The following is a 27,319-nucleotide window of genomic DNA, read 5'->3' as shown; positions in this document are numbered from 1 at the left end:
CATTATTCACTTTTGTCCATAGGACTCTACCCTTTAGAACTTGGGGAGAATCCATTGGGAAGTTCCATTGCGCAAGCCTCTTTCATTTACACTGCTGTGCTGTTTCACCCTTCTAGTTCATTTCAACTGAACTTCTACATAACTTACCTGTGATTTTTGCCCAAAGGGTATTTAATGAAGTGAAAATTGAGATTTTAAAGCTTTTGTGCAAACGTCTCAGATTTGCATTATGCACCATGTCCTAGGTTTCCCAGCACAATCAAACCTTTTCTGGTATGGTGCAAGAGAAGTAACAGAACAGTCCTTTTCTCTTGGTTTTTAGAGATTAAATATTTTCGGCGATGGCTGTTCTGGAGGGAACTGTAAGCTTAATAAAGTTCTGGTCATGCAGTTGTTAAATACCGTAATTACCTGAATCCAAGACTAGTGTGTCCCGTCACCCGTCCCCCCCCCCCCAGTCTTTGATATTAGAAATAGTGGGGTTGTCTTAAATTCAGAATCCTCTTCCTTTCCGGTAAATACAGGTATAATCTGTATTTAAGCTGTATTTTTCATGAGGATCATCTTAAATTCAGTCATCCTCTATTTAGGTAAATATGGTAAAAGGTTTGGATAATACACACACAGTACTCACTTTTTGTCTATTTGAGCAAATATTCGCTGATAGCCAGACCAATACTGTGCACACAGTATTGGTCTGTGTATCAATGTTATCTTTGAATAACATGTCACCATGTTAAAAAGTGCCTCTTTGCCAAGTTAGCAGGGGTTACCCTGAGAGGCCACCGAAGCCGCTCCTCACCCAGTGTGCTAGTTAAACTTAGGTCACCCTGGCCCTACCAAACCCTCTAGTCCTCCAATTTCTATAAAAACTGAAGAAGATGGTTAGGGTTAGGGTATTTGTCTATTTGAGTAAATATTCGCTGACAGCCAGACCAGTACTGTGCACACAGTATTGGTCTGTGTATCAGGGTTATCTTTGAATAACGTTGTGTCACCATGTTGTGTGTGTGCAACAAGGGAGGGGCATTTTCCACCATCTCTCCCTTCTGTCTGCAACCTTGTGTATCTCCCAAAAAATAGGTCCCTGAGGGCTGCAGAACCTTCAGGGACATATTTTCAGCAGCACAGATGGCTGCAGAAAATCACCCCTCTCCTGTTACGTGCACACAATGTTCTTTGGCACAGGCAACATTAGACTGGATGTCAGCTATTGCATTGGGTAATAGAGTTTCAGAATAAATGAAAATGTTATATAAAGCTTTAATTTAAATTTAATTTTTAAGAGGAATTCATTTATTCAAAATATTTGTATCCCACCTTTCAGTTTAAACATTTTCAAGGGGGATAACGGAGGAATAAAAATATTTAAAACATTAAATAAGAACACATTAGAAGACTAAACCCATTTCAGATCATAAAATCTCAAACAGAAAACTGCAGTGGCAGTGTGAGTAGAAAAAAATATAGAGAGACAATAAGAAATCCAGGAGAGTAAAATGGTTTTGACTGCATCCACACAGTTGCTGCCATGTGAATGTCTCTGAGGGGAGCAGGGGTGTAGGGGAGGGGGGACACGCAGGAAGGGAGCACCGTATTTCTTGGCTTCTCTGGCTGTTGGGGTGGTCATGGGGGCTGTCATGGAGAGCGCCTGCACTTCTGAATTTGCAACTACATCGCTGGAGGGGAGTATTCCACAACTGGGGCACCATTGCCGTTTATCTGAAAGGTCCTTTATCTGATAAACACCTGCCTAAGCTCCAGAGGCAATTGGAGCAGAGTCTCTTACTTACTTACTTACACTTTATTACAGTCATAGACCAGAATAACAGAGTCTCTGAAGAAGATTGTAAGGAGCAGGCAGGTTCATGTGGAGGCCGCCAGTCTTTAGATACCCTGCTACCGAGTCAAACAGAATGTGATGGAGCACTTTGAACTGTGCCCCGGGGTGGAGTGGGGGAGACTAGAAGCCAGGTTTTTGGACACTGGTGAGGACTTTTTGATAGTGGCATCACAGCAAGTGATATCCTATGTTGTTATAAAGGACTGTCTTCGACAGAAAGAAACAATAAGGCACATCTGGCAAGACCGATCTACAATTTGGTGGATGAGCGACTTATTTAACACTTGCATTATTTAACCCAGCTGTGGTATAATTCAACTCAGCATTATTCCATTGTTTAAATTTTTGCAAAATTCCACTGTTTCTTTGTACACAATCATGTTCCTTGGAGTGATGTGCCATGTATAAACTCTCAAAATAAGCACTATTCTGTGTCCCCGGGAGGCATTATGAGTGATAAAGTCTTTGTTTTACTATTTACTGAAGGAAATATATTGGAGAGTCATCAAAAAAGAACTCTGTCTCTCGCTCCTTCCCTTTCTGCTGTACACCCTCACATAACAGCCTCTTTGTCCACAGTGGAGATTCCCAGTCCCCCTATGCAAGCACAGCTATTCATTCTCTTCTTCTTGGAAGGATCTTTCATACAATAACTAGGAAGAGGAAAAGGTTTTAAAATGTAGAACATAAAACTGTGAGTCCTAAAGAGTAACAGAGAGACTTTCAGCTGGGTATCACTTATAATGCACTTTGAATGTAAGGATGCTGCTAAAATATGGAATAACCCAGATTTCAGTGGCAGATTCTGGAATCTCCCACATAGGAAGCTGCTTTATACCAGGTCAGATCATTTGTCCATCTAACTCAGAACTGTCTGTGTAGACTGGCATAGAACGGCATCTCCAAGGTTGCTGGCAGGAGTCTCTCTCAGCCCTATTTGGAGATGACAGGGAGGGAACTTGGAACCTTCTTCATGTAAGCATGCAGGTGCTCTTCCCAGAGTGGCCCCCGTCCCCGAAGGGGAATCTCTTACCATGCTCACACATGTAGTCTCCCATTCAGATGCAAACTGCAGGAGTGTGGCTCCTGCTTAGCAAAGGAGACAATTCATGCTTGCTACCACAATACCAGCTCTCCTCAGTTGGCTTGGATATATCCTCAGGAGGTTTGCCAGAATCCAGGTAACTGTAAACCCTCTCCTGCTCAAAAACTTGGATTTTCTAGGCTGGGCCAAGGCATCTTGTGCCAAAGTAGGTTATTGACATAATCAACTCTTATCAGGGCGTTATTAGTCCGGACCTAATGAGACCCAATGCTGGTCCAGAAACCATCTGAATTATTTCCAGTTATCTAATGGACATCTTGGCAAGGGCAGGCCTACAATAAGGTAGGGTTAAGTGGTCACTTCAGGTGCAGGGGAATAGGTGCCACCAGTTTTCCCTCTAACAGGGATTCCCAGATGCTTTTGACTACAACTCCCAGCACCCCCAGCTGCGATAGCCTTTGCTTGGAGATTAGGGGAGTTGTAGTGAACAGCATCTGGGAATCCCTGTTAGAGGGAACACTGGGTTGGGTGCCACTCTGCCACTTCACGGCCACCTCTCTTCCTCACCCCACCGGAGCACACTGTTCATTTCCCCCTTCTCACCCCACTGGAGTACACCTCTTCACCCTCTCCTAATTTGAGCTAGGAACTGCTTCTGCTGCCACTGCCTTGCTTGGTGGCATCGTGAGAGTGGCATGGAGATTAGAATGTTGGACTAGGATCAGGGAGTCTTGAGTCGGAATCTCCATTCAGCCATGAAACTCACTGGGTGACTCTGGGCCAGTCACTTATCGCTCAGCCTAAAGTACCGCAAAGGGTTGTTGTGGGGATAACCATAACCTTGTAGGCAACTCTGGGCTCCTTGGAGAAAGAGCAGAATGTCATTGTAAGTGCAAATAAATAAAATAGTCTGAGAGTGCTTGCACGTCATCACCTCTGCCTCGACAGCATGGCTCAAGAATGCCAAGCATGCACCTGCCAATTGAAGGGCATCATTCTTTATCAGCTCTGCTGGAAAATTATCTCCCGCTGGAGCTTTCCCCAACTTCAACTGGGCAATAAGTTTTCTTACTTTTATCGCAAATGGAAGTGGGCTTCTCAAACCTCTGCCACAATATATCTACCTGTCCCTGGCCAGTCCTCTGCCCCCACCCCAACAACAATCCTCCAAAAGAATGCTGGGTCCTTAAGTCTAGTAGCCTGGATTTATTGGAGCCAAGCCTTCCTTTCCAACTCCTCCTCCTCCTCCTCCTCCTCCTCCTCCTCCTCCTCCTTCTTCTTCTTCTTTAAAAGGAAGGGCATCATATCATGGTATTGTAATGGGTGGTCCAAGCAAAATGTCTTAGAAAATAACTCAAAAGGCCTGAATTATTTCTGAATAGGATCTGATGGGCTCCACTCCTCTTTCTTTATAAGGTATCTCTTGAAACTGGCCTCTTTGGGGGTCTGCCTGATTTCCTCAATTGGTTAAAACTGTAGTGTTGTGACCTTCATGTGTGCTTACAGGATTCAGCATGCACTGGCATATAATAAATATGTGGCATGGAAAAACAGCATGTTGCGACACAGAGCTACTATTGACCGGTGACTAATGTCTTGGCACCGAAGGATACAGTTTTAATACTGTTATACACCAAAAAGAAAAAAAATTCTATTAATAGGGTGTAGAATTCCAATAGTAAGTGATTTATAATCCTTTTGGAAGCAATAGGGAACAGGCATTCTAGTCTTATTAGGCCAATAGTGAAAACAGGATGAGGCCTTCCTAACCAAGCAGAAAATAGCACTCCCCGGGTGCTAATGAAATAGTGAGGTTCCTGGAGGCAAGGAGGAGGGGAAGATGCTATAGCCAACAACATTTTTCACTTGTTGAATAAGAGCGTCTTTCATCCTCAAGGACTCTAGAAAGAGATCACTTCCTCCATCAATGCCGAGTGGCACCACCCTCGGAGAATGACCTCTCTGTCTTTCAAAGTGGCTGCATCGTGCAACGTGTTGAACACACAGAACTTCATCTAAGTCAATGTGACATGAAGGCACCCGACTCCTAGAAGAATCAATTCATCGACTCACTCCACTGCACCTCCAGCAGCATATTTTTTTAGTCTGGAAGATGCCCAGTTTCTTCAGCGGTAGATTTCATCGCCTTAGTGCTGCATATTGAATTTTGATGAGAATATGCGCCCGCATGTGCATCCGCCAATGGCCCTAGGAAATATTTCCTGTGCTGCAATCTTTAGTTTGGCCTTGCTTTTCCATCTGACTGTTTTTCCTTCATAGCTCTTTCTTTCTTTTTTTTAACCCTGAAACAAACACAAACCCAGTTCTTGTGGCGGTGAATTAAAATCTATATTTGTTAACGGCTTTGTGATATGCACATCTCACAGCAGATACTGAATACAAATGTCCAGATCCATTACTGTAAGATCTTAACGAGAGAGAGAGAGAGAGAGAGAGAGAGCAAAGCAAGCCCTGACCAAGCTCTACCCAATAAGAAGGCAGTTCACACGATCAAAAATGGAGTAGAACAGGCATCTTACTTAGCTTTGGGAGCTGTGCACACTCCCAATTTTCGATCATGTGGGAACAAACAACTAGATAGGAGGAGGGGAGTGATTGTATGTGAGAGAGGAGCTGGGTCAGATGGCTTTTCCTCCTACCTTGTTAAATGCTTTTCCTCCTACCTTGTTACAATGCTGGATACACGAGCTGGGTGGGATGACACCATCCTACCCAGCTTCTCTCTCACATACCATCACTCCCCTCCTCCTACTTGGTTGTTTGCTTACACACGATCTAAAATCAGGAGCGATCACAGCTCCCAAAGCTGGGTAGGGTTTTTGATCATGTGAACTGCCTTAAGATGTATTCATTAGGAAGTGTACCCAAACCAAATTACTTCAAGCCACCCCAGCCGTGCAGATGTGTGTGTGACTAGTTGTGCAAGCATTTTGGACGTACATCTGAATCCACAATGGCTTTATGCTCAGTCCTTGCTCCCACAAGTGATTCTGGCTGCCACGCCGCACAACATTATTGTGCATGTCTCAGCATGACGTCCACACAGTTGAACAAGTGCAAAAATTGTGAAAATGCCGCGGCACAGCAATACGGCCATTATTTCCAGTGGCCATACTGTTGTGCAACTCTATGAAGTTTTTGCGCTAGTGCAGGAGTGCATTTACACAACTGTGTGGGCATTATGTTGCAAATGCAATAAACATGTAACACTGTGCACTGTCAGCCTCTATGTGAAGAAGCCTGACAACTTGATTGGCATGAATGTGTTTCATTCAGAACTCTTTCTCAGGGCAGCGAATTCTAATCGTCCTGTATGTCTAGGAAAGGTATTCTGTTAGCCCTTTCCCTGCAAGATCAGATACTAGTTGTCAGTAGCGGCCCGCGAGGGCACTGGTGGAGGGGCGGCATGAGGGGCGGCACCTTTAAGAGTAAAAGGATAGGTGCTTCCCTCTGCTCTTGCCGCACCTGAATGCTGCTCAGAGAAGCGGTGTGCCGCCCAGCACCGCCTGCGGCCGGGGATTGCCTCCGCCACTCACCTGGCCGCAGTCGGGGGATCGGCTCTGTGGAAGCCAGGTGAGTGGCGGAGGCGATCCCCCACCGCAGGGGGTGCTGGGTGTGGCGAGAGCGGAGGTAAGCCCCTATTCTTTCACTCTTAAAGGTGCCTCCTGCCGCCCCTCCACCGGCACACTCACTGACCACTACTGCTAGTTGTTCCTTTGACAGCCAAACAGAACTTTGGCTTTGGGCTGTTCTTGAAAGCAAGGTTTCCCCTGACCTAGCCTGGATCCTGCCATCATGCCTAAAGCCATGTCTTTTTTCAGCTTTGTGCAGATCAGTGATTTGCACAAAACTACATGGATGTGTTTCAGTCATCTATTTTCTCCCACATGTATTCACATAAAGCCATTATGTCTGTTGGGAACAGGATAATAGAGAAGATTACATGGTGATGAGACTTTAGAATCACAGATTGTTAGTATTGTAATGCAAAGAAAAAATGTTTGGGGTTTTTTTGGGGGGGGTCTGCTAAAAGCAGTATATTCTGAATGGTAAATTTTGAAATTCCCTGGACAGCCTGCTATTGCTGACAGTCTCTCTTTACAATGGTGGAGTAGCTTCAGTAGCAATGGTGGAAGCTCAAAGAGGATAGGATGATGAGCTCTGAAGCTGCAAATATCGACCTATGCAGTTTTACTTGTGGGAGTACAGAATATAAGTTGCTTTCCTTCTCAGCTCAACATATGCATTCCTACAAGAATCTTCCAAACAGTATAGAGATTAGGTGTTTTCCCCTCCACTTGTAAAATGGGGGAAATAAGGATGGATTCCTATCACCATTTCTTTTCTGCAGGATTTTGGTCTTGCCTTGTGGGCAAATTAAGGTACATCTTGGCTTTGAATGGTTACATGTGCATCGAGGCCACAGGGCTACATGTGGCTGGCAGATTCCCCTACCCGCCACTCACATCCAAATCTTGCTGTTATGTTGGTTTGGAATCTCATTGCATGTTGAATTATTCATACGACAGAGATAACAACAACGACAAATATTGATATACTACTTTTCAACAAATGTTTCCAAAGTGGTTTACATAGAGAAATAATAAATAAATACATACATAAGATGGATCCCTGTCCCCACAGGGCTCATAATATTAAAAGAAACATAAGATAGATGCCAGCAACAGTCACTGGAGGTACTGTGCTGGGGGTGGATAGGGCCAGTTACTCTCCCCCTGCTAAATAAATAGAATCACCACGTTTAAAAGGTGCCTCTTTGCCCAGTTAGCAGGGGTTAGCAGATACAACTATAGATACACTGTGAGATCCCTGGGGGGCAGGGGAAGATGTGCAGAGCAATCCTATATGTTTTTACTCAAAAGTAAGTCCCTTAGCATTCAGTGAGTCTTACTCTCCAGTAAACGCACAGAATTGCAGCCAGACTTTACATACCCTTGGCAGACCCCTTCTTATGCCATTATCTTAAACATGAGTGCACCGTAAAGGTATCACAGGCATAGCAGCATAAGCTTTCATGGACTACAGTCCACGTCATCCGATGCATGAAGTTCCAGCCTCCGTCCAAGTGGACTTATGTGTTAGTCTTTAAGGTTCTACAAGGACTTTATATTTATTTATTTGTTTGTTTGTTTATTTAAAATAGTTATACCCTGCCTCTCCAGGACATTACTGCTTGGGGCAGCTCACAACATTTATAAAATAGTTACACTATAAAATCAGACCAATAAAATTAACCAAACTAAACACGTTCAACGTCCAAGCTAAAAACACAATCAGAATTAGCTTTTGAAATTTCAAATTAAATTATTTTAAAAGCTAAAAAAATAGAATTATAAAAACCAAAGACTGAAGAACCCACCTGATATAAGCAACAAGTGAAACATTAAAAAGCCTCTTTAAAAAGATGCGTTTTTAGTTTTTTTTGGGGGGGAAACACTGAGGGAGGGAGCATGGAGAAGCTCTTCACGGAGGGCATTCCAAAGCCCAGAGGCCACAACCGAAAAGACCCTGTCTCTAGTCCCCACCAACTAGATCTCTGTTAGTGGTGGGGCCCTGAGCAGGGCCTGAGATGTTGAACAGAGGGCCCTGGCAGGTTCTTATGGGTGAATGTGGACCAACAGGTACCCTGGCCCCAAGCCATGTAGAGCTTTAAAGGTCAAGACCAGCACCTTGAATCTAGCCTGGAAGCGGACTGGTAACCAATGAGGCTGCAACAGGATCGATGTGATACTCATGAAGCGACTTGCATTCACGAGCATCCTTGTGGCAGCATTCTAAACCACCTGAAGCTTCCAAACTGTCTTCATGGGCAGCCCCACATAGAGCACATTGCAGTAGTCCAATCCTTTGTTGGTTTTGCTGCAGTAAACAAACATGATTACTCCCCTAGAAATGCATGATTGAGAAATCCTTACATAAGTTAGGTCAGTCTTATTGCCCTGGTTACTGAATTCATGTGAATTCATGGCTTAGCTGAGATTGTGTGAGGGATTTCTGAGCTTATAGTACGTGCTGTTATCCACTATGCAACCAAAAAAGGTCATCTTGTGCTTGGGAAGAAACAGCAATTTGAGACCTAGTGCACACAGTTGCCATTGTGGCTGCTCCTTGTTCATGGGTCTTCTGGCAATTTTATCATGAGCACATCACTGCAAACCTCCCAGAGTGTGCAAAACTGTGCAAAACTACAGATTCTGCTTGTGGAAAACAAATCAGACCATTGACCTTCCATGGACTGGGACCAACAGCCATGAGTGCAAGAAGAAATTGCAGTCCATTGCTGGTCAATGGACCGAATAAAGATGATTGATTGCAGTGGGTGAAATGGCCATATGACTTGGCCCTAAACCCAACTAATTTCTGTTTCCTAGTTTGCACAAACATAGTAAAGAGCATTGGGAATCCCTGAATGCATTAAAAATGCAGCACATTAATAACATTAAGCTGAAAAGAGGTATTTCTCAATTCACTATTACAGGTTTGTTTTAGATGCTGGGCATTTTGTGGGCATGAAGCTGTAACAACACTGATATGAATCAATAATTCCCAAATAATGTGTTGGGGGCATACTAATATGCCACAAGAGATCTGCCAGTGTGCCAGGAGAAACTAAAATTAATCCAGCTATTAAAGGCTCCTGTGAGCCCAACACAGCCATTCACAGAGGAAGCTGCCTGTTGTATCACTGTGTGAGTTGCTGTTCCAAAGTACATCATTCCCATCAAGAAGCAGAATGAGAAAAATGATCCATCCAGAAATAGAGGGGCAAGCTTCTCTGTGAGCCAGACAGATGAAACATTGGCTCCAGTTTTCATTCAGAAAAAGACTGTAAGCCTATTCACATGACCCCGTGAGTGGGCAGGGAGGAGGAAAGCTGTTCCAAATTTACCCCCCCACCCACGACTGCTGTCGTCCTCTTTGGGTGCGCTATTACACGCCAACATGTTTCGTGCTGCTGTTGGCAGCATGGATCTCCGGAGGCCAAGACAATGCATTCTCGCCTCCAGGAATCCCACAATGCACCGTGCAATGAGCATAGTGCATTGGGGAATTCCTCTGTGAGATGGGCACTCTAGGCTTGCATCTTTGTGTCACACTATCCCGGCAGTGGATTAAGGGTGCACTCGTACCCTTAACCTTGGCTAGAAGCCGGGTTTCAGAGTAGGGTTAGGCTGTGTAGGAGCATCGGGATCAGGAGTGATCCTGGCACTCTACATGAGCAGGCTAGCCAGGGATAGGCTACCCGTGATAACTGCCTTTGTGTGTGTCAGCTCTATCAACAATGTGAGAAACACTGGTGTGTAGCCATATTTTCAGGTTGGAAAAACATAAACTAATATATTTTTTAAAAGAATCCCTATAAACTCAGTAGTGATTTTTAGATTTTAAAATGTAGCATTGTGCAAAGGTAAATATAGGAACCAGAACTTTCTTGCCATCTACATCTTGCTCTGCTATATCCCTGGACAAGTTGTTTAGTTGGAGATCTGGGTGAAAGTGCAATTTCAAACAATATTCTGAACATCACTAGGATTTATGCACTTTCCCAATCGTTCCTGGGAGAACCTTCTGCTCCTTAGATGGGTGGATCTCTTCTGGCCCTCCTGTGGGTGGTTTGCCTCTCCAGCTTTGCTTTGCTGTCTTGTTGCTGAATCTGGGAATTTGCCAAGATTGCTCTCCCAAATATGCATGCAGGACAGCCGCCATGTGAACTTCTAAAGCTGGTCCATCTAGTTCAGAACTGCCTACACTAACTTGGAGTAGCTCTGCAGGGGGAAAGGGTCTTTCCCAGCCCTACCTGGAGACATCAGGAATTGAATCTGGGACTTTCTGTATGCAGAGCCTGATCCAATATGGCCTCCAGCCCTTGAACTTTTTTAAAAAATGAAAGTGAATCTTCCACACAGTGTCGGCTCAAGACCTCTATGTACCTGAGGTAGAGCGTCAAATGCTGTCCCCCTTACACGTAGCCTCCTCCCTCTCTTTCCCTTTGTTCTTAAAGTGGAGGCCAGAAAGGCATTTTGCTGGCACCCCAATACCCTGCTGCCTGAGGTTGCTGTTTGAATTTTGCCATGGACATTGTCTCAGTTCTTTGCTTGGGGCATGCTTGTCTATGTTTGAATGCATCTTTATCCTGGCTTGGGGGTGGAGTCACAGTTTGTCTGCTCCTTACTTGCTGTTCTAAATTCAAACCGAGAGGTTCTCCCTCTCTCTGAATAAGAGACTGTCAGTCTGTTAATTATTTTTTAGCCTATGTTTTAGTTACTAATAAAAATCAAACTCTTGTTTCTCAGTTAAAGTTGCTCATAGAGGATAAGTAATTTCTCTATAACAGTGACTGCTTCAGTTTGCCTCGTTCCCATGGCCCATCTAGTTTGACCTTTAGGGTCTCCATTCTAAAAGCCCGTGTTAAAAAAAAACAAACTTTAAAAAAAGAAATCTAATGTTCAAAAAAATGTGTTCAGCTTTCCACATAATCCAATGTTGCTTTAAAAATGTTTACAGGAAATATGGAAATTAACTAACCTGGTGACTCTCTTCTTTCAGAGACTCTGGAGAATGGACCAAACAAGTGTGAAAGGTGAGTCAACGCTGCTTTTGCCACTTGTATGTTTCAGAAATAGATGTAAGACGATGCACATTTCAGCCTGGTGCTTTTCACAGAGCAAGTGTAGATGGGCAGCTCAGCAGGAATCAAATGAAAGAAGGCACCCACCAGGTTTCACCTAACCCTATAAAGCTTCTGATTCTTGTCTGACTAACTTGTATTAGGGTGTCTGTTGAAACACTAATTTCTTGGTAAATGTATGGGTAGGCTGTTATTTATTCATTAAACATTACAGCCCCCATTCAGTGTTCCCTGTAACAGAGATTCCCAGATGTTGTTCACTACAACTCCCAGCATCCCCAGCTGCAATGGCCTTTGACTGGGGATTATGGGAGTTGTAGTCAACAACATCTGGGAATCCCTATTAGAGGGAACACTGCCACCAACCCCATTGGAAAATGGATGTAAATGTAAAATTTAATAAATAAATAAATAAACTCTCTTCCTTTGCTTTTCCTACTACCATAACAAATATTTATATACTGCTTTTCAACAGAAGTTTTCAAGTTGATTTACACAGCAAACGGAATGAGAAAATGGTTCCCTGTCCCCAAAGGGCTCTAAATGTACAGTCTAAAAAGAAACACGGTAGACACAAGCAACAACCACTGTTGTTGCATAGTGTTGCACACCTCTGAGAGGTTTGCAGTGATGCGCTCATGATAAACGTGCCGGAAGACCCATAAACAAGGAGCAGCCACCACAATGGCAACTGTGTACACTAGCTCTCAAATTGCTGTTCTTTCCCTACCACAAGGTGATCTTACTTTTGAGTAAAACATATAGGATTGCTCTGCATCTCCCCCATCCCCACACTCCAATGATCTTATGATGTATCTATAGTTGGTTGTGCTAGAGTTGGATAGGGCCAGTTGATCTCCCTATTGGATTTTGCTACATGATGACATCTGAAGCCAAATTAAAGTAAGGGCAGTAGCAGTGACTCCTGCCAACCGGCTTTGTGTTGAGCAAAAGAATTGTACCAAATAACTGTGAGAACATATTTGCCACACAGTTAGAGCCATGAACAGGCAGTGAACAAGCCAAAAAAAGGGGGCATGTGGAGATTTGTGAAAGCTTTTGCCCTGATCTTCAACTCACTTCAAGCCTTGGGTACAGACTTCAGTTTGTTTCAAGTCAGTAGGTTAGAATAACCTGAGATTGGTCCATTCAGATGTCACACCTCATCTTGGTTTATTTGAATAGATTTGAAATAGATACTTGTGCAGGCATGGAAAAGGGGAGCATATCCTCCCAAGCAAATAGTCCATATTTACATTTAGTAATTATTAATAATAATGATTTAGTAATTATTACTAATTGTTTAGTAATAATTATTACTAATTACATTCTGCAATTATTAAATATATATGTAGTTAATTATTATCTTAAACTGCTTAAAAGATTTTAATGTTTTGATTATTGTTTGGCTGTGCTTTTAAATTTTGGTACGTACCATAAACCGCCCAGAGATGTCTATGTTGGCTAACTGATGCCCTGCTAACTGGGCAAAGAGGCACCTTTTGAACATGGTGATTCTCTTTATTTAGCAGGGGGAGAGTAACTGGCCCATTCCAACCCCAGCACAGCATCCCTCCAGTGTCTGTTGCTGGCATCTATCTTATGGGTTTTTTTTAAGATTATGAGCCCTTTGGGGACAGGGATCCATCTATTTATTTATTTCTCTATGAAAACTGCTTTGGAAACTTTTCTTGAAAAGCGGTATATAAATATTTGTTTGTATAGAAATATGAAAAAAATAATTTTAAATAGAGATTTTAGAGAAGTTCAGTTTTGCCTTACTCTCCCTTGTCCTCGTGTGCCTTTTTCTTGGCAAAGAGACTGGCCCACATCCACAGCAGTTTACCACATGTGGGAGGATCTAGTGCAAAGCTATGGGCTAGCTAGTTGTGCTACATCTGGAGCATGCGTTCCAGGCAAACGTCGTGGAAGTGCAACACACTGCATTTTCATTCTTGCGCACACTCGTTTTTTAGCGCAACTAAGATATTGAGACTTAACCAGCCCAGGTTAGGCTGCAAGTGAGTACTGCCAGGATTGGGCCTGATCCTGGCAGGCCAGCACCACCTAGTCCCGCTTTCAAACCTGTCTGCTAGCTGAGATTAAGGGAGCGAGCGCTCCCTTAACCCGACCTAACTGCTTATGTGTTCTCTGGGGCTGTATGTAGCCCCAGCAGACACAGAGTCTGGTGCCTAGAGCACCCATCTCCTGGGGGAATCCCCCAAGGCCTCATGTGTGTCACGCAGTGCATTGTGGGATTCACAGAGTCCGGGAGAATGAATCCTGGCCTCAGATCAATCCACCCTCCTCTGTGCTGCACTGAGCAGGGCTGATGGTGTGGGAGTGTGCTCCACACTCCCAATGGATAACCAACAATTGTCTGCGGGGGAGGCAAGCTCTGGGAAGCTGCCTGCCCGCCCACCCAGTAGGTCATGTGAATGGCCCCATCCTCTTGCATTGGCACCACAGTGCTCGCTCTGCACGTGGATGAAAGCCGCTTTCAAAAAATAGTGGCGGCAAAGTGCTTGACAAAGTGACCATGGTAATAATTGTACATGTAAACATATCTTGTTGCTTGACTCTAGTGCAGCTAACAGAAAGAGATCAAACAAAGACGAGACCTATTGGAAGGAGATCAACGCAGCAATGGCCTTAACAAACCTTGCACAAGGAAAGGACAAACTACAGGGAACCACCAGCTGCATCATTCAGAAGTCATCCCATATATCAGAAGTAAAGACTGTCAAAATGCCACTAGTACCACCGTTTTAAAGAGAGTTTTTTCTTTTCTTTTCGCCACAAGTGGACATTTATCGTGCTGTTTAGTTTTTCCATAAAGTCAAATTGGGAGATCGGAAGCAAGTATTGAAGAACAGATTCCTTTTATATTATGGTCAGTAAAAATAATAATTGGTGCAGCCCATTAGGAAGTTCTCAAGCACAAACAGCATGAAATTGAATGGGAGGTGCTACACAAGAGCATGGCACACAGCTCCCATTCATTTTAATAGTGATTGCACGGGAAAACTTCCCAATGGATTGTGCTTAGTTATGGCAATAAACAAATGCTCTCTCAGGCTCAGATACTTTGGCTGACATACTGCACAATATACATGCATGTTGCAACATAATGTTCAAACCGTTGTGCAAGTGTGCTCTTGCACAAGGGCAGAAATTGTGCAGACAGAATTGCACACTAGTATGGCCATTGGAAACAATTGCCATGCTATTGTGCAACCAAATTTTCACAGTGTTTTTGTCTGCAGAACGGCACAAATGTACGTTGAAACACGCATGTAACATTGCTCAATATGTCAGCCAGTTTGATTTCTTAGCTAAAATGTAAAATCAACTCTATAAAGGGCATGTAAATTTTAGGAAAAAAACCAACCTTCCCCTTAAAAAAAAATCAAACTATTAACTTATTTTATTGTATTAATCAAACTGCACATTAAGTGTCTGCATTGCTATAACAATAAGTGCCTTGCTTTCTTACAATTAGCTAGAACGTGGGCATAGCTCAAGACAACTGTGCCTCAAAGTGTCAATGCCATAATGCTTAACCTTTGCATGTACTGCTAAATGCATCCTGACCAGTTTAAAGCTGACCTCAGAAAGGGTGAAGAATAGTAACTTTTTTTGTTTTGTTTTAAGGCCCTGGAGCATCTGGCATGTTGTTTGCCTTATATGAAGCAGAGACTAGCAAATCTCTGCAGTAAAATTGCTACATCTTATAAAGGAAAGTCCACCACATTACCAAACAGTGTACAGTTTCTTTGGCTCAAGTAAAAAAAGGAGTTGCTATGCACATATTGTTTTTCCTGCCTGCATTTGCTGTATCTTAAAATACCAAAATAATTACTTTGAGAAGTGCAATACAGTAGCAAAGAACTCAAAACTTTTAAAGGAACATCCTGACTGCTTTCCTTAAGGGCATTTACCCGGGACCTGCAACAGCTCTTGCTTCAATCACTTTGTAATGAGAATGTAAAAACCTGCATTGTCCAGAGTGGTTATTCACATTAACAGTGCCTCTCCTCAGATTCTCTTTTGCATTGACACTGATCAGAGGTTAACACAAATAGCAAGACAGAAGCTCCAAGGCAGTTTAAGCTCCACATAGGAAAACAGTTTTTAATTCTGTACAGTTAAGACATTTAAATAAAATAAGCACCCACTGTGATAAAATCCTGGTTGCCATGAAAACCGTGGATAGATCTCGTTTACTTTTAAACCCTCCACTTGACTTATTGAAACTGTTATGTGAGTAATTAAAGCAGATCTCTTTTTTGGTACCAGATCCTGTGCTTTAGTTTATTATTTATACTGGAGCTCAATAACTTTCCACGACGGAAACTGTTATTGCCTTAATGCATCCAGAATGTTGTTTTATTTTGGTACGGAATGTATCAAATAAAGACAATCCCCATTTCAGTGAAGGCGGAGGGAGGGGGGGGAATGCATTATGAAGTCTATATATTATATAAAGTGAAAAGTCCAAATTAAAAACATGTGGGACAAACAAACCACTGAACAACTGTGGCACTGAAGCAATCTAAAGTCAAAGTAGATGCTAAATTAGGCATTTAAAACAACATTTTAAACCTCTAAATTTGACTGCCATTGAGTGAGGTGAGTTGTATAAAATCAGGTTTTTGGAGGTATACAGGATTTTTCTTCAACCCTACATAAATATTCTAATCAGGTTCACCTCTTGAATAAGCAACAGTAAAGCCAAATATAGTTTATATTGAGTTGGTAAAAAGAAAACTGGAAAAAGAGTTGATTGTCCATGGTCCAGTTCAGGGGAAAGTTGAAACCTGGTTTATTTTCCTAAAAGGGAGTTGAATGTTACATCCGAATAATGGTATGCAGATTAATTTGGTAAATGCAGCTGAGGAGCCTAGTTTTCAAAGGGGTTCATGATCCAGGAAAACTGGTAATCCTTTTCACTCAACCCTGTGTTGTCCTAGATCAAATGAACCCTGCCTGTATCTGGTAAAGCAGAGCTGTGATGGATTGCGGTATCGCCACAGCTCCATTGGTCAGGCATAAAATCCAAGGACAAATCCAGCCCATCCCTGCATATGCCAATAGGTGCATGCAACCCTCCCGGGAACATAGCGCTTCATGTGTAAGAGGACTGCTGGGGAGAAGGGGTTGTTGCAGCACCTGATGCCAAGTGGGGTTGGATTTTCTCATACATTTGCTAGTTTGCTTATATGCTTGCTTGTTCAAATTCAGGCAATACAGCTAGAATAAAATTAACCACCAGGTTTCAGTGGGTGGGTTTGCATGATTGCTGCCAAATCAAGAAGCAAGTGTGCACTCCCGGCGGGTGTGTTGTGTGAACTTTCCAGCTGGAAGTTCCTGATCCATCTTGCCCAAGATTCTACCAACTTCCTCTGCCCAACTTTAAAACTTGGTTATGGAAGTCTGGTGGAAGTTTTTAGAATCTTGGGCAGACAGGTTGGGAACCACTGGTTGGTGGACTGGAATTACACAAATACTGACTTGGTGGTGATCGTGTGAACCACCCAGCGTTAAATCTCTACCGGATCTTTGGACAACCTACTAAATTTTCATAGGGGTGCAGAGGAATTTATCAAAAGCAGGTGGCTAAGTTATCAATTTCTAATTTGTGGGGGATGTATATGGCAATCTTCCATACAGAGCAAGAAGGATCAAACCCTTGGTGAAGCTGACTTTCAGGTATGCAAAATGTTTCTCAAGCATAGCCAGTTCCAATTGCACTAATATAATCTAGATATAATCTAGAATGTAATCTAGAAGCAGGTATCAGCCTTGATGTAACTTGTAGAATGCGTCTTGATGTAACATAGCAATTTGTGGTTGTGGTTGTTCTTTTTTAAAGTGTACAATTAAAAATGATTTGATATGAAAAATATTTTGTACATAAATATATATATTTTTACTTTTTTTCTAAATGGCTGTTTTGCATTGACATAAAAGCAGGAAATATATGTTACGACTGTATGAACGGTTGAAGTATACTTTGGATGGACTTGCATCATTATGCAAAAAACGGCTCCTACAAGAACGACATTTGAGACCTAATCTACTGGATTTTGTCATAACAATGTGAGTTTTTAAATAAAATCAGAAAGTAAACACTTCGCTTTAGTTCATACTATGGTAAGTTATTCTGGTATTAACTATTTTGTGACAATAAACTGTCTTGCCAAACTTTTCTGTAAGATACACTCTCTGTGTTTTTATTTGGGTGCATATCATAGGAACATAGGAATCTGCTTTATACTCAGTCAGTCCATCTAGCTCAGTATTGTCTACACTGGAGATGCAGCAGATCTCCAAGTTTTAAGGCAGAATCTCCCCCAGCCATACCTGGAGATGCCAAGGGAAGAACCTGAGACCTTCTTCATGCTCTGCCCAAAAGCTACAGTCCCATCCCTGAAGGGGGATATCTTACAGCAGACAGCACTTGCACATGCTACCACCCATTCAAATCAAACCAGAGCAGCCCCTGCTTAGCAAAAGGGACCATTCATGCTTGCTATCACAAGACCAGCTCTCCTCCCCATAATAGAGTCACCATCTCATGAAAGAAGTAGCCCAAAGCCCAAAAGGCACCACAGGCACCAAGACCAACCCAACTGCACAAGCAACCTTGGTCATTCTGCAACAACTCTCTGAGGTAGGTTAGACTGAGAGCTAATGTTTGGTCTAAGGTCACGCCGTAAACTTCATAACTAATGGTGGAATTTGAGTCTAGATCTTCTTCAGTTCTCATTCAGCACTCTATAACCATGACACTACAATATATTTCCATACAATATCTCCATACAAAACCTCTCTGAACGCTTTAAATTTCTAAATTTCTGGTTTTTTAATAGTTTGTTATATTTTTCTTGCATTTTGTGAACCGCCAGACCCTCTGGAGTCAGGCAGCATATACATTAGATAGACGGATAGACAGATAGATAAGCTTTGTATTCCAAGGTTACTGAGCTCAGCTGCTGGAGCTGCAGCTTGTGACATGGGACTGGGCCCCAAATGCAGCAAGCATTACTAGGAAGCAGAGCCTGACACTGGAAGGTTCAGCCACTAGATTGGATGGCTTTATCCCCGCCAGATCCACTCTGGTCTAGGCCCAAAGACTAAGTCACATATCACACAGCATTTCCACAGGCATTTTGCACACTGTGGGTGCTACTGCGGCTTCCAAATGCAAGTTGCACTACAGCGCACTTGCGCAAGTAGAAAGAATGTGCGAGGGAATTGTGCAATTGCACAGCCATTATTTCCAAAGACTGTGCGATCAGGCAACACCCTCACACAATTTCCATTATTTCCAAAGGCTGTGCGATCAGGCAACACCCTCACACAATTTCCATTATTTCCAAAGGCTGTGCGATCAGGCAACACCCTCACACAATTTCCATTATTTCCAAAGGCTGTACGATCAGGCAACACCCTCACACAATTTCCATTATTTCCAAAGGCTGTGTGATCAGGCAACACCCTCACACAATTTTGGCATTTGCACACATGTGCTCTAGTGCAACTTGCCAACTTGCATTTGGAAGCCACGGCAGCACCCGCAGCGCGCAAAATGCCTGTGGGATGCGGCACAATATGTGAATGTGAGCCATCTTCAAAGTCTGAACCTGACCCAGAATGGATGCTAAATGCTGTTGTAAGCACACCTGAATGCACAAGCAGGGGTGCTTTCCAGACTAGCTGCTCTTCAGCACCCAAATGCCTCCGTTCGGGCAAGTTGCATTCAGATCCTAAATAGTAGGGGGAGCAGTCTTGCAGCAACTAACAACCCAGCAAAACAGCAACTTCTTTATACAACGTCCTAGCTCTATTTTGCAGCGATTAAATTCGAAGCAAGGCATTGGAAATGTGAACGGCACCCTGCTGTCCGCGTAGGGACAGTGTGTGGAAGCACACTTCTGAGATATGTCCTGACCCTGTTGTAAGGTCTAGTTTGGAAAGCGCCAGGGAGAGCTTGCAGCCTATGCCATGGCAATTCTCTATAATACTTCAGCTGAGCATGGAGGCAGGGACCATGAACCCTAGGGACCATGGGGAACTACATTTCCTATGGTTCCTGGTGACCTTGGATACTACTGAGCATGCCTGCTGCAGTGTCTAGGGCTCACTGTGGCACCCACCATGGGTAGTCCCTGGAATCCCTATAGAATGAAGCCATATCATTGCCAATTGACTCCCACATTAAAAAAAAAAAAATCAGTTGAACAATAGGTTTTTAATTTAACAAATACTTTTCCTTTCTTGTTACATTTCCCCTTAATTTATTCATCTTGTTGCTGCATAGTTTCTGGAAACACAGTTTTTAATGTTTTCTTTTAAAAACAAAAACAAAAAAACAAGAAGCATAATCAATGCAGTGCCAACAACTCACGGAATCTCAGTTATTTATGATGTAGAAAACCAAACATCATTAGAATTGCTGGTTTTTGTTTCAACATATGTAACCATTTTAATAATATAAGTAACTGGGTTATTTTTTTTAAACCACTTGCCATTTTGGAAAAAACTGTTCATTCCTTGGGCCTTGGATTCCAAATGCATGTTCTGTTCGTTTACTTGTTGCTCAATGTCAGGGCTGCAATCCAACAGAGAGTCGAGCCTGCTTAGAGCCATTAATTTCAGTCAAGTTTAAACACTCTTGTATACTGTCCAGTAATCTTTATGTTTTGGTGTACTGTTTAGAAGTTTGTCCCAGTGGGGATCCTGTAGCGAATGGGGAGAGGAGTGGAACAAGAAAGGAAAAGGGAGGAAAAGGAGGAGGAGAAATGATGTCATTTCTGAATAAATTCTTAGTTAACTCTACATTAGGGGTGTGCCCGAACCAGTTCAGTGCCTCAGGGAAGCACCCACCTGGCTCGGGTGCTTGGATCCGAACCGGTTCAGTGGGGCGGAGATCGGTTCCTTTAAAAACTGAGTAAGCAGGTCCTTACCTGCTCCTTTGCCGCCTCACCACTTTTCCGGGCACAGCGCTTGTGTTCCAAAAGTCAGCACATGGCTGCAGTACTGCTCCCAGCAGCCTGCGCATGGCTGTGGCACACATGTGTGGCAGCCATATGTGTGGTCAGCAACACCATGCACATGGCCGCCACACATGTGCAGCGGCCATGTGTGTGCTGACCATGTGCAGGCTGCTGGGAGCAGCGCTGCAGCCGCATGTGGCCTTTTGGAAAGCAAGTGCCGCGCCCGGAAAAGCAGCGGGGCGGCAGAGGAGCAGGTAGGGACCTGCTTACCTGGTTTTTAAAGGAATTGATTTCTGTCCCGGCTGCGGCTGCCTGAGCCAGTTTGGGCACTTCGCTAATCTACCGAAGATTCCTTTGTGTTTGTGAGAGAAGCAGCTATAAAACAACACTCAAATCTGCGTTGGATCATGGCCCAGACATTTAATGCAGAAAACCATACTGAGTTTGTAGAAGGAATGGGACGTAGCAGCTCATTTCAGTGTCTTGGCCCAGCACAGCTGATAGAATGGTTGTGATAACAGATGCACAGCAAGATCACATCTGATTTGTGCTCAAGTGCCTATGGTTTAAAAGATAGAGAATAGTCAATATTATTATGCCAGACTCTTTGGCTGCTCCAAAGGCTCATAAGCACATATGCTATGTCTTCTAACCTTCAAGGTTAATGCATTTGGTTCTGGCTAAGTGACACATACTTTGTCTTCAGATGTCCATAGTAAGTTCCATCATCCAGTCTTCTAAACAAAAAACAAACAAACAAACAAAAGAATAACCCCTGGCATAGTGCAGCAAATACACCACCAGTGCCAGCATGGAGCCTGCTGCATCAAACGCTCCATAGCAGAACAAAGATTCAAGAGACTTGCAGAAAAGGAGAGTTGGGATTAGGAGGTCCTGGGATGTATTCCTAACCTCGTCTAGATGTAACAAGACCATTCACCTAGAGGCAAGATGATGTGTCAGAGTTGGGCCATTGGTCCATCAAGTGCAGTATCGTCTACACTGACTGGCAGCGGATTTCCAAGGTTTCAGGCAGGAGACTTTCCCAACCCTATCTAGTGATGGCAGGGATAGAACCTGTGATCTTCTGTATGCAAAGCAGATGTTCTACCACTGGTCTATGGCTTTGACCAGTGGTCAGGATTTGACCATGGATGTTCATATATAAGATGCTTCTCCAGAAATAAACATGAGTACCCTGCTGGATCAGATCAAAGGGGCATGTAGTCCAGCATCCCCTGATCCATAATGGGCAAGCATATTGTGCACCTGGGAAACCCAGAAGTGGGACATATAAGCCAATAGCCACTTTTGCTTCCTAGTGGCTGGTGTTCAGAGGCCATTGATAGACCTGTCCTCCACAAATTTGTCTCTTCCCCCTTTTAAAGCCATTATCTAGTCTAAGTGGCCAACACCATATCCGCTGGTACCCCAATTACCCTTCCCTTGGGAATGTTAGGTGTGGCTTTACTCCATCTAGGTGTTGTTGTTTTTTTTAAATTAACGGTCCTTAAATCTTGGAAGGTTTTTACTTTGGCATGGTTATATGTCCTGCCATCAGCTTTCCTGGAGGGAAGATTCTGAAACATTCTTTATAATGAGTGTAAAGTGGGGAAGTGGAAACTGTGGGTCATTCATGTCCTTTTGCATTGCTCCTTTTACTAAGACACTTGTTCTGCTTCCATCACTCCCGTTTTACTAAAAATGCCAGGCAGGCCTGATGGGTTTTATCTTTCCCTTCTTCTTCCTGATCAGAATTTATTCATAACTGATAGAGTTGCTACGTTCGGCGCTGCTTCTGCTGCCGCCTTATACTTGTGGTTGCAAACTGATTAAGTAACATGATAGTTTGGTTTAGTTTTGCTCGTTGATGAGGTTACATTTTACGTACGATAACCTATGGTGGGTTGGATTGTAAGTCTGTGATACTTAAGATGATACAGTAGTTCTCTATTTTAAGATAGCACTGTGGTTCTGTATTCTAGTCCATGACGGTAATAAATCATGCACTCATTCATTCACAGCTGCTGGCAGTAAATGCTGCAAAGTAATTAAATGCTGTGTGAAGAAACGCTTCCTTTTGTCTGTTCGGAATCTCCTGAATGACGGTCTGTGGACCAAAGATTATTGTCAGGACTGGAGTGCACAGGCACCAAAAGAATTCCAATGTGAAATTCACCTTTGTCCTTCTCTAGACTGCAGTGCTTATGAGCTCAACTTAAAAATAACCAGTCTTGGGCCCATCGCTAAACACCACTTGCTCGGCAAGCACAGAGAAAGGGGATCATAATGAAAATATGCATTAAGGGAGAGAATGGACAAAGTGGAAAAAAGGGGCCATGAATGCATAAAGTTATAGCCTCCCCTCCCCAATTTGTGCTAATGCAACTGTTATGTCAGCTTGGCTTATTGGCAGTGGAAGTGCTTGTTGGCAGTCAGTGTTAAGCCTGGCTCAAGACAACTATAACTCACGCACCTGACTTTTTAAGCAGCTGAGGTCTGGTTTCTTAATGGATGTTCTCTTTTATTTGTCTTGTTGGTCCCTTCTTCAGATATTTTTACTTTCCTGTTCAGCCTCTTTTGGATGTGATCCCTCCATCCCTCCACTTCACTTTTTCCCTCTCTAAAGAGCATTTCATGATGAACATTTTCCTTCAGGCTGAATATGCTTCTGACCAGTTTCACAACAGGACACCACATAAGGTGATTACCTTCTTTCCTCTAGTCAACCGATTATCTTCTTTCCTCTCAGAGTGAAGGCAGTCATAATGTTTGAGTTTGAAAGCCTCTTCACCATGTTCAGTACAAATATACCTTTGCGGGGGGGAGTCTTAGGAGAAGCCCAGAAAAACTAGTCCCACAAATTCCCAATTTGAACCAGGGGCAATCCACTCATTGGGGATGCTTATTGGCTAGCACCTGTGTAATCACTAACCCACTCCACTCCTCCTCCCCATTCCTGGGGCAGTTTGATAACTGCTGTTGCAGATTTTTAATGGCAAAGGATTAATGTACATACAAATTAATATATATATATATATAAAAGGGCAGACAGTCTACCTGAAGTGTGGAGGAGAAGTTACTTCTCCCACATGCTCGACTGCAGCAGAAGTTACTGATAAGCACATGAGGAGAATGACAAAGCCAGAAGCACACCACCATGAAAGTTTAACTTTAGCAACTGTCAAAACTCTCATTGAGAAGTACTGCTCTGTAACTTCTTTGGGGTTATTTTATTTTATTTTTAACCGCAGGTGAAGGCCTACTTGCTCTGTCATTGCTGTCCTTTCACAGCAAATGCGAGGGCCATAGGAAGTGACTGGTTCCACCCACCCACCCTCATATTAAGCTCTGTTTCACTGGCCTTAACAAGCACAACACGAGTCTCAAGGTGCAAAGACCTCAAATGTATCCTGCAAAATTGCCTCTACCAGCAGACTCCCTCATCTATCACTCTGTACTTAACTACTACTGCTTTTGGCTATCTTAACTCCCTAAAGGACTGTCATTCTAACCATAACTACCTAAGACCTGCCAACATTCATTTTATGAGCTGCTGCTGAGAGTTTAGCTATTTAAGGCTGATTTTTAAACAATTTTCATTGGCACTTGATGGTACATGGTTGATTTACGATGCTGTAAATAACCACAAATAAAGGACATCTCTTTTCTTTATGGTAGCACAATGTGACATTAGTTTGAGAGAGAGAGGAAGGATAGGTCTCTCCTGAAATTCTGGAGTCTTTTCTTGGTTCTGCTGTGAACTACTGGTGCAGCTATACAAAGCACATTATTTTTTAAAAATAGAGAAGCGTCTGTAGTATGCAGTAGGGATGACACTGAGTAGAAGAGGAGAGCTGGTCTTGTGCACAGCATAGGAACATAGGAAGCTGCCAGATACTGAGTCAGACCATTGGTCTATCTAGCTCAGTATTGCTTTCACAGACTGGCAGCGGCTTCTCCAAGGTTGCAGGCAGGAATCTCTCTCAGCCCTATCTTGAAGAAGCCAGAGAGGGAACTTGAAACTGTCAGCTCTTCCCAGAGCACAGCTGGACCAAAGGTCTAACCCTGATACCTCCATCTTATTTGTTATTTCTCTTTGTAAACCGCCCTGAGCCATTTTTGGAAGGGCAGTAGAGAAATCGAATTATTATCATCATCATCATCATCATCATCTTTCAATCAGGGACTGGATGGCATCCAGTCATACATCAGGGATACTTTACCAAATTCATGCACTGAACAGAAGGTTGGATTAGAAAATCTCCAAGGTCCCTTTAAGCCCTGAAATTCTGTGGCTGACATCCTGACTAAGGCAGTGTAGACACACCAGGAAGATGCATCTGTGTGGTGAGATTTCCCACACCTACATGTTTGTGTGTGTGTGGCAATTATCAGCAATCTTCTCTGCCTCCAGAAGTGCCCTGTGTCTTCTGAAAATATGTCCGTGAGGATTGTGCAGACCTCACAAACATATTTTTGGTAGGCACACATTACTTCTGGAGGCAGAGTAGATTGCCAAAAATTGCTCACTGCTCCCCGCAATGTATATGATGCATTGGCAGTGGGGAAGAACATAAGAATAGCCCTAATGGATCAGGCCCAAGGCCTACCTAGGCCAGCATCTTTTTTTCACACTGTGGCCCACCAGATGCCTCTGTAGAGTCCACAGGCAAGAAGTGAGGGCATGCCCTTTCTCCTGCTGTTGCTCCCCTGCAACTAGTATTGAGAGGCATCGTGCTTCTGAAGCTGGAGGTGGCCCACAGCCACCAGACTATTAGCCATTGATAGACCTGCCCTCCATGAATTTCTCTAAGCCTCTTTTGAAGCTATGCAAGCTTGTGGCAATCACTACATCCCATGACAAAGAATTCAGTAGATTAATTATGCATTTCAGTTTCATGGAATGACCCCTGGTTCTAATGCTGTGAAAGAGAGAGAAAAAATTCTCTCTGTCCATTATCTCCACTCCATGCATAATTTTATATACCTCAATCATGTCTCCCCTTAGTCGCCTCTTTTCCAAGGTAAAGAGCCCCAGATGCTGTAGCCTAGCCTCATAAAGAAGGTGCTCCAGGCCTCTGATCATCTTGGTTGTCGTCTTCTGCACTTTTTCCAGTTCTACAATATCCTTCTTAAGAAACAGTGACCAAAACTGTACATAGTACTCCAGATGTGGCCGCACTAAAGATTTGTATAAAGTAAAGGTAAAGTGTGCTGTCAAGTCAATTTTGACTCCCGGTGCCCACAGAGCCCTGTGGTTGTCTTTGGTAGAATACAGGAGGGGTTTACCATTGCTTCCTCCCACGCAGTGTGAGATGATGCCTTTCAGCATCTTCCTATATCACTGCTTCCCGATATAGGTGTTTCCCATAGTCTGGGAAACACACCAGCGGGGATTCGAACCAGCAACCTTCTGCTTGTTAGTCAAGCATTTCCCTGCGGTACCACTTAAGGTGACCCTTAAGATTTGTATAAGGGCATTATAATATTAGCATTTTTATTTTCAATTCCCTTCCTAATGACCCCTAGCATGGAATTTGCCTTTTTCACAGCTGCTGCTCACTGAGTCAACACTTTCAATGAGTTATCCACCATGACCCCAAGATCTCTCTCCTGCTCAGTCACTGACAGCTTAGTTCCCATCAGTGTATATGTGAAGTTGGGGTTTTTTTTTTGTCCCAATATGCATCACTTTACACTTGCTTACATTGAACCCCATTTGCCATTTTGTCACCCACTCACCCAGTTTGGAGAGATCTTTTTGGAGCTCCTCACAATCTGTTGTGGATTTTACTACCCTAAATAGTTTAGTGTCATTTGCAAATTTGATATTTTCGCTGCTTACCCCAACTTTTAGATCATTTATGAACAAGTTAAAGAGCACTGGTTCCAGTACAGATCCCAGGGGGACCCCACTTACCACTTTCCTCCATTGTGAAAACTGTCCATTTATTCCTACCCTCCATTTCCTGTCCTTCAACCAGTTACTAATCCACACATGAACTTGTCCCCTTATCCCATGACTGTTAAGATTACTCAAGAGCCTTTGGTGGGGAACTTTGTCAAAAGTTTTTTGGAAGTCCAAGTACACCATGTCAACCAGATCACCTTTATCCACATGCCTGTGACACTTTCAAAGAACTCCAAAAGTTTAGTGAGGCAAGGCTTGCCCTTGCAGAAGCCGTGCTGGTTATCTCCTTCAACAAGGCCTTTCCTATATGTTTAACAATTTTGTCCTTAAGTATGATTTCCATCAATTTACCCACACCAAAGTTAAGCTAACTGGCCTGTAATTTCCCTGATCCCCCCTGGATCCCTTTTGATAATCAGAGTTACATTGGCTACTTTCCAGTCCTCTGGTACAGAGCCTGATTGTAAGGGAAAGTTACATGTTTTACCTAGGAACAAGGGGCGGAGCCACCCTTGGGCAAACGGGTTCAAAGAACCCGGACCGCACCCAATCAGGGGCCGCAAGTGCAGCCCCAGACATGCCCCCTGCATCAGATGCCAGACATGGGGGGTGCTCTTTAGCCCCACTCGGGAGTTAAATGGCCGGCTCTGCATTCATGGCACAGCCAGGAGCAGCTCTTCCCTGCCTTAGGCAGAGGAGAGCCACTTCTGCCCACACCACGAACGCAGTGCTGGCCTGGCTCTGACTTCCGAATGGGGCTGCGCAGCTCCATTCGGGATCCAGACTATGCCCCCCGCGTCTGACATCAGATGTGGGGGGCGGGGCGAGCGGGGCTGCCACCGCG

General features: G+C 43.5%; 1 protein-coding gene across 2 annotated transcripts in view; it reads left to right on the top strand.

Annotated features, from left to right (window-relative positions):
* The window catches only part of MKX (mohawk homeobox), a 96,174-nt gene extending 78,397 nt beyond the window's left edge, over positions 1-17,777 (top strand). Inside the window, exons 6-7 of one of the 2 annotated variants that reach the window (XM_053258897.1) lie at positions 11,478-11,511; positions 14,145-17,777. In XM_053258897.1, the coding sequence (XP_053114872.1) occupies positions 11,478-11,511; positions 14,145-14,331 (221 nt within the window). In that variant the 3' untranslated portion in view covers positions 14,332-17,777. The remainder of the gene's footprint in view (positions 1-11,477; positions 11,512-14,144) is intronic. The other variant, XM_053258898.1, reaches the window with a different exon arrangement.
* The last annotated feature ends 9,542 nt before the right edge of the window (positions 17,778-27,319 follow it).

The sequence above is a fragment of the Hemicordylus capensis genome, chromosome 6 (genome assembly GCF_027244095.1).
Source record: "Hemicordylus capensis ecotype Gifberg chromosome 6, rHemCap1.1.pri, whole genome shotgun sequence".
Lineage (NCBI taxonomy): Eukaryota > Metazoa > Chordata > Lepidosauria > Squamata > Cordylidae > Hemicordylus > Hemicordylus capensis.
Note: the sequence above shows the minus strand (reverse complement) of the source record. Positions and strands in the feature narration are given on the sequence as shown.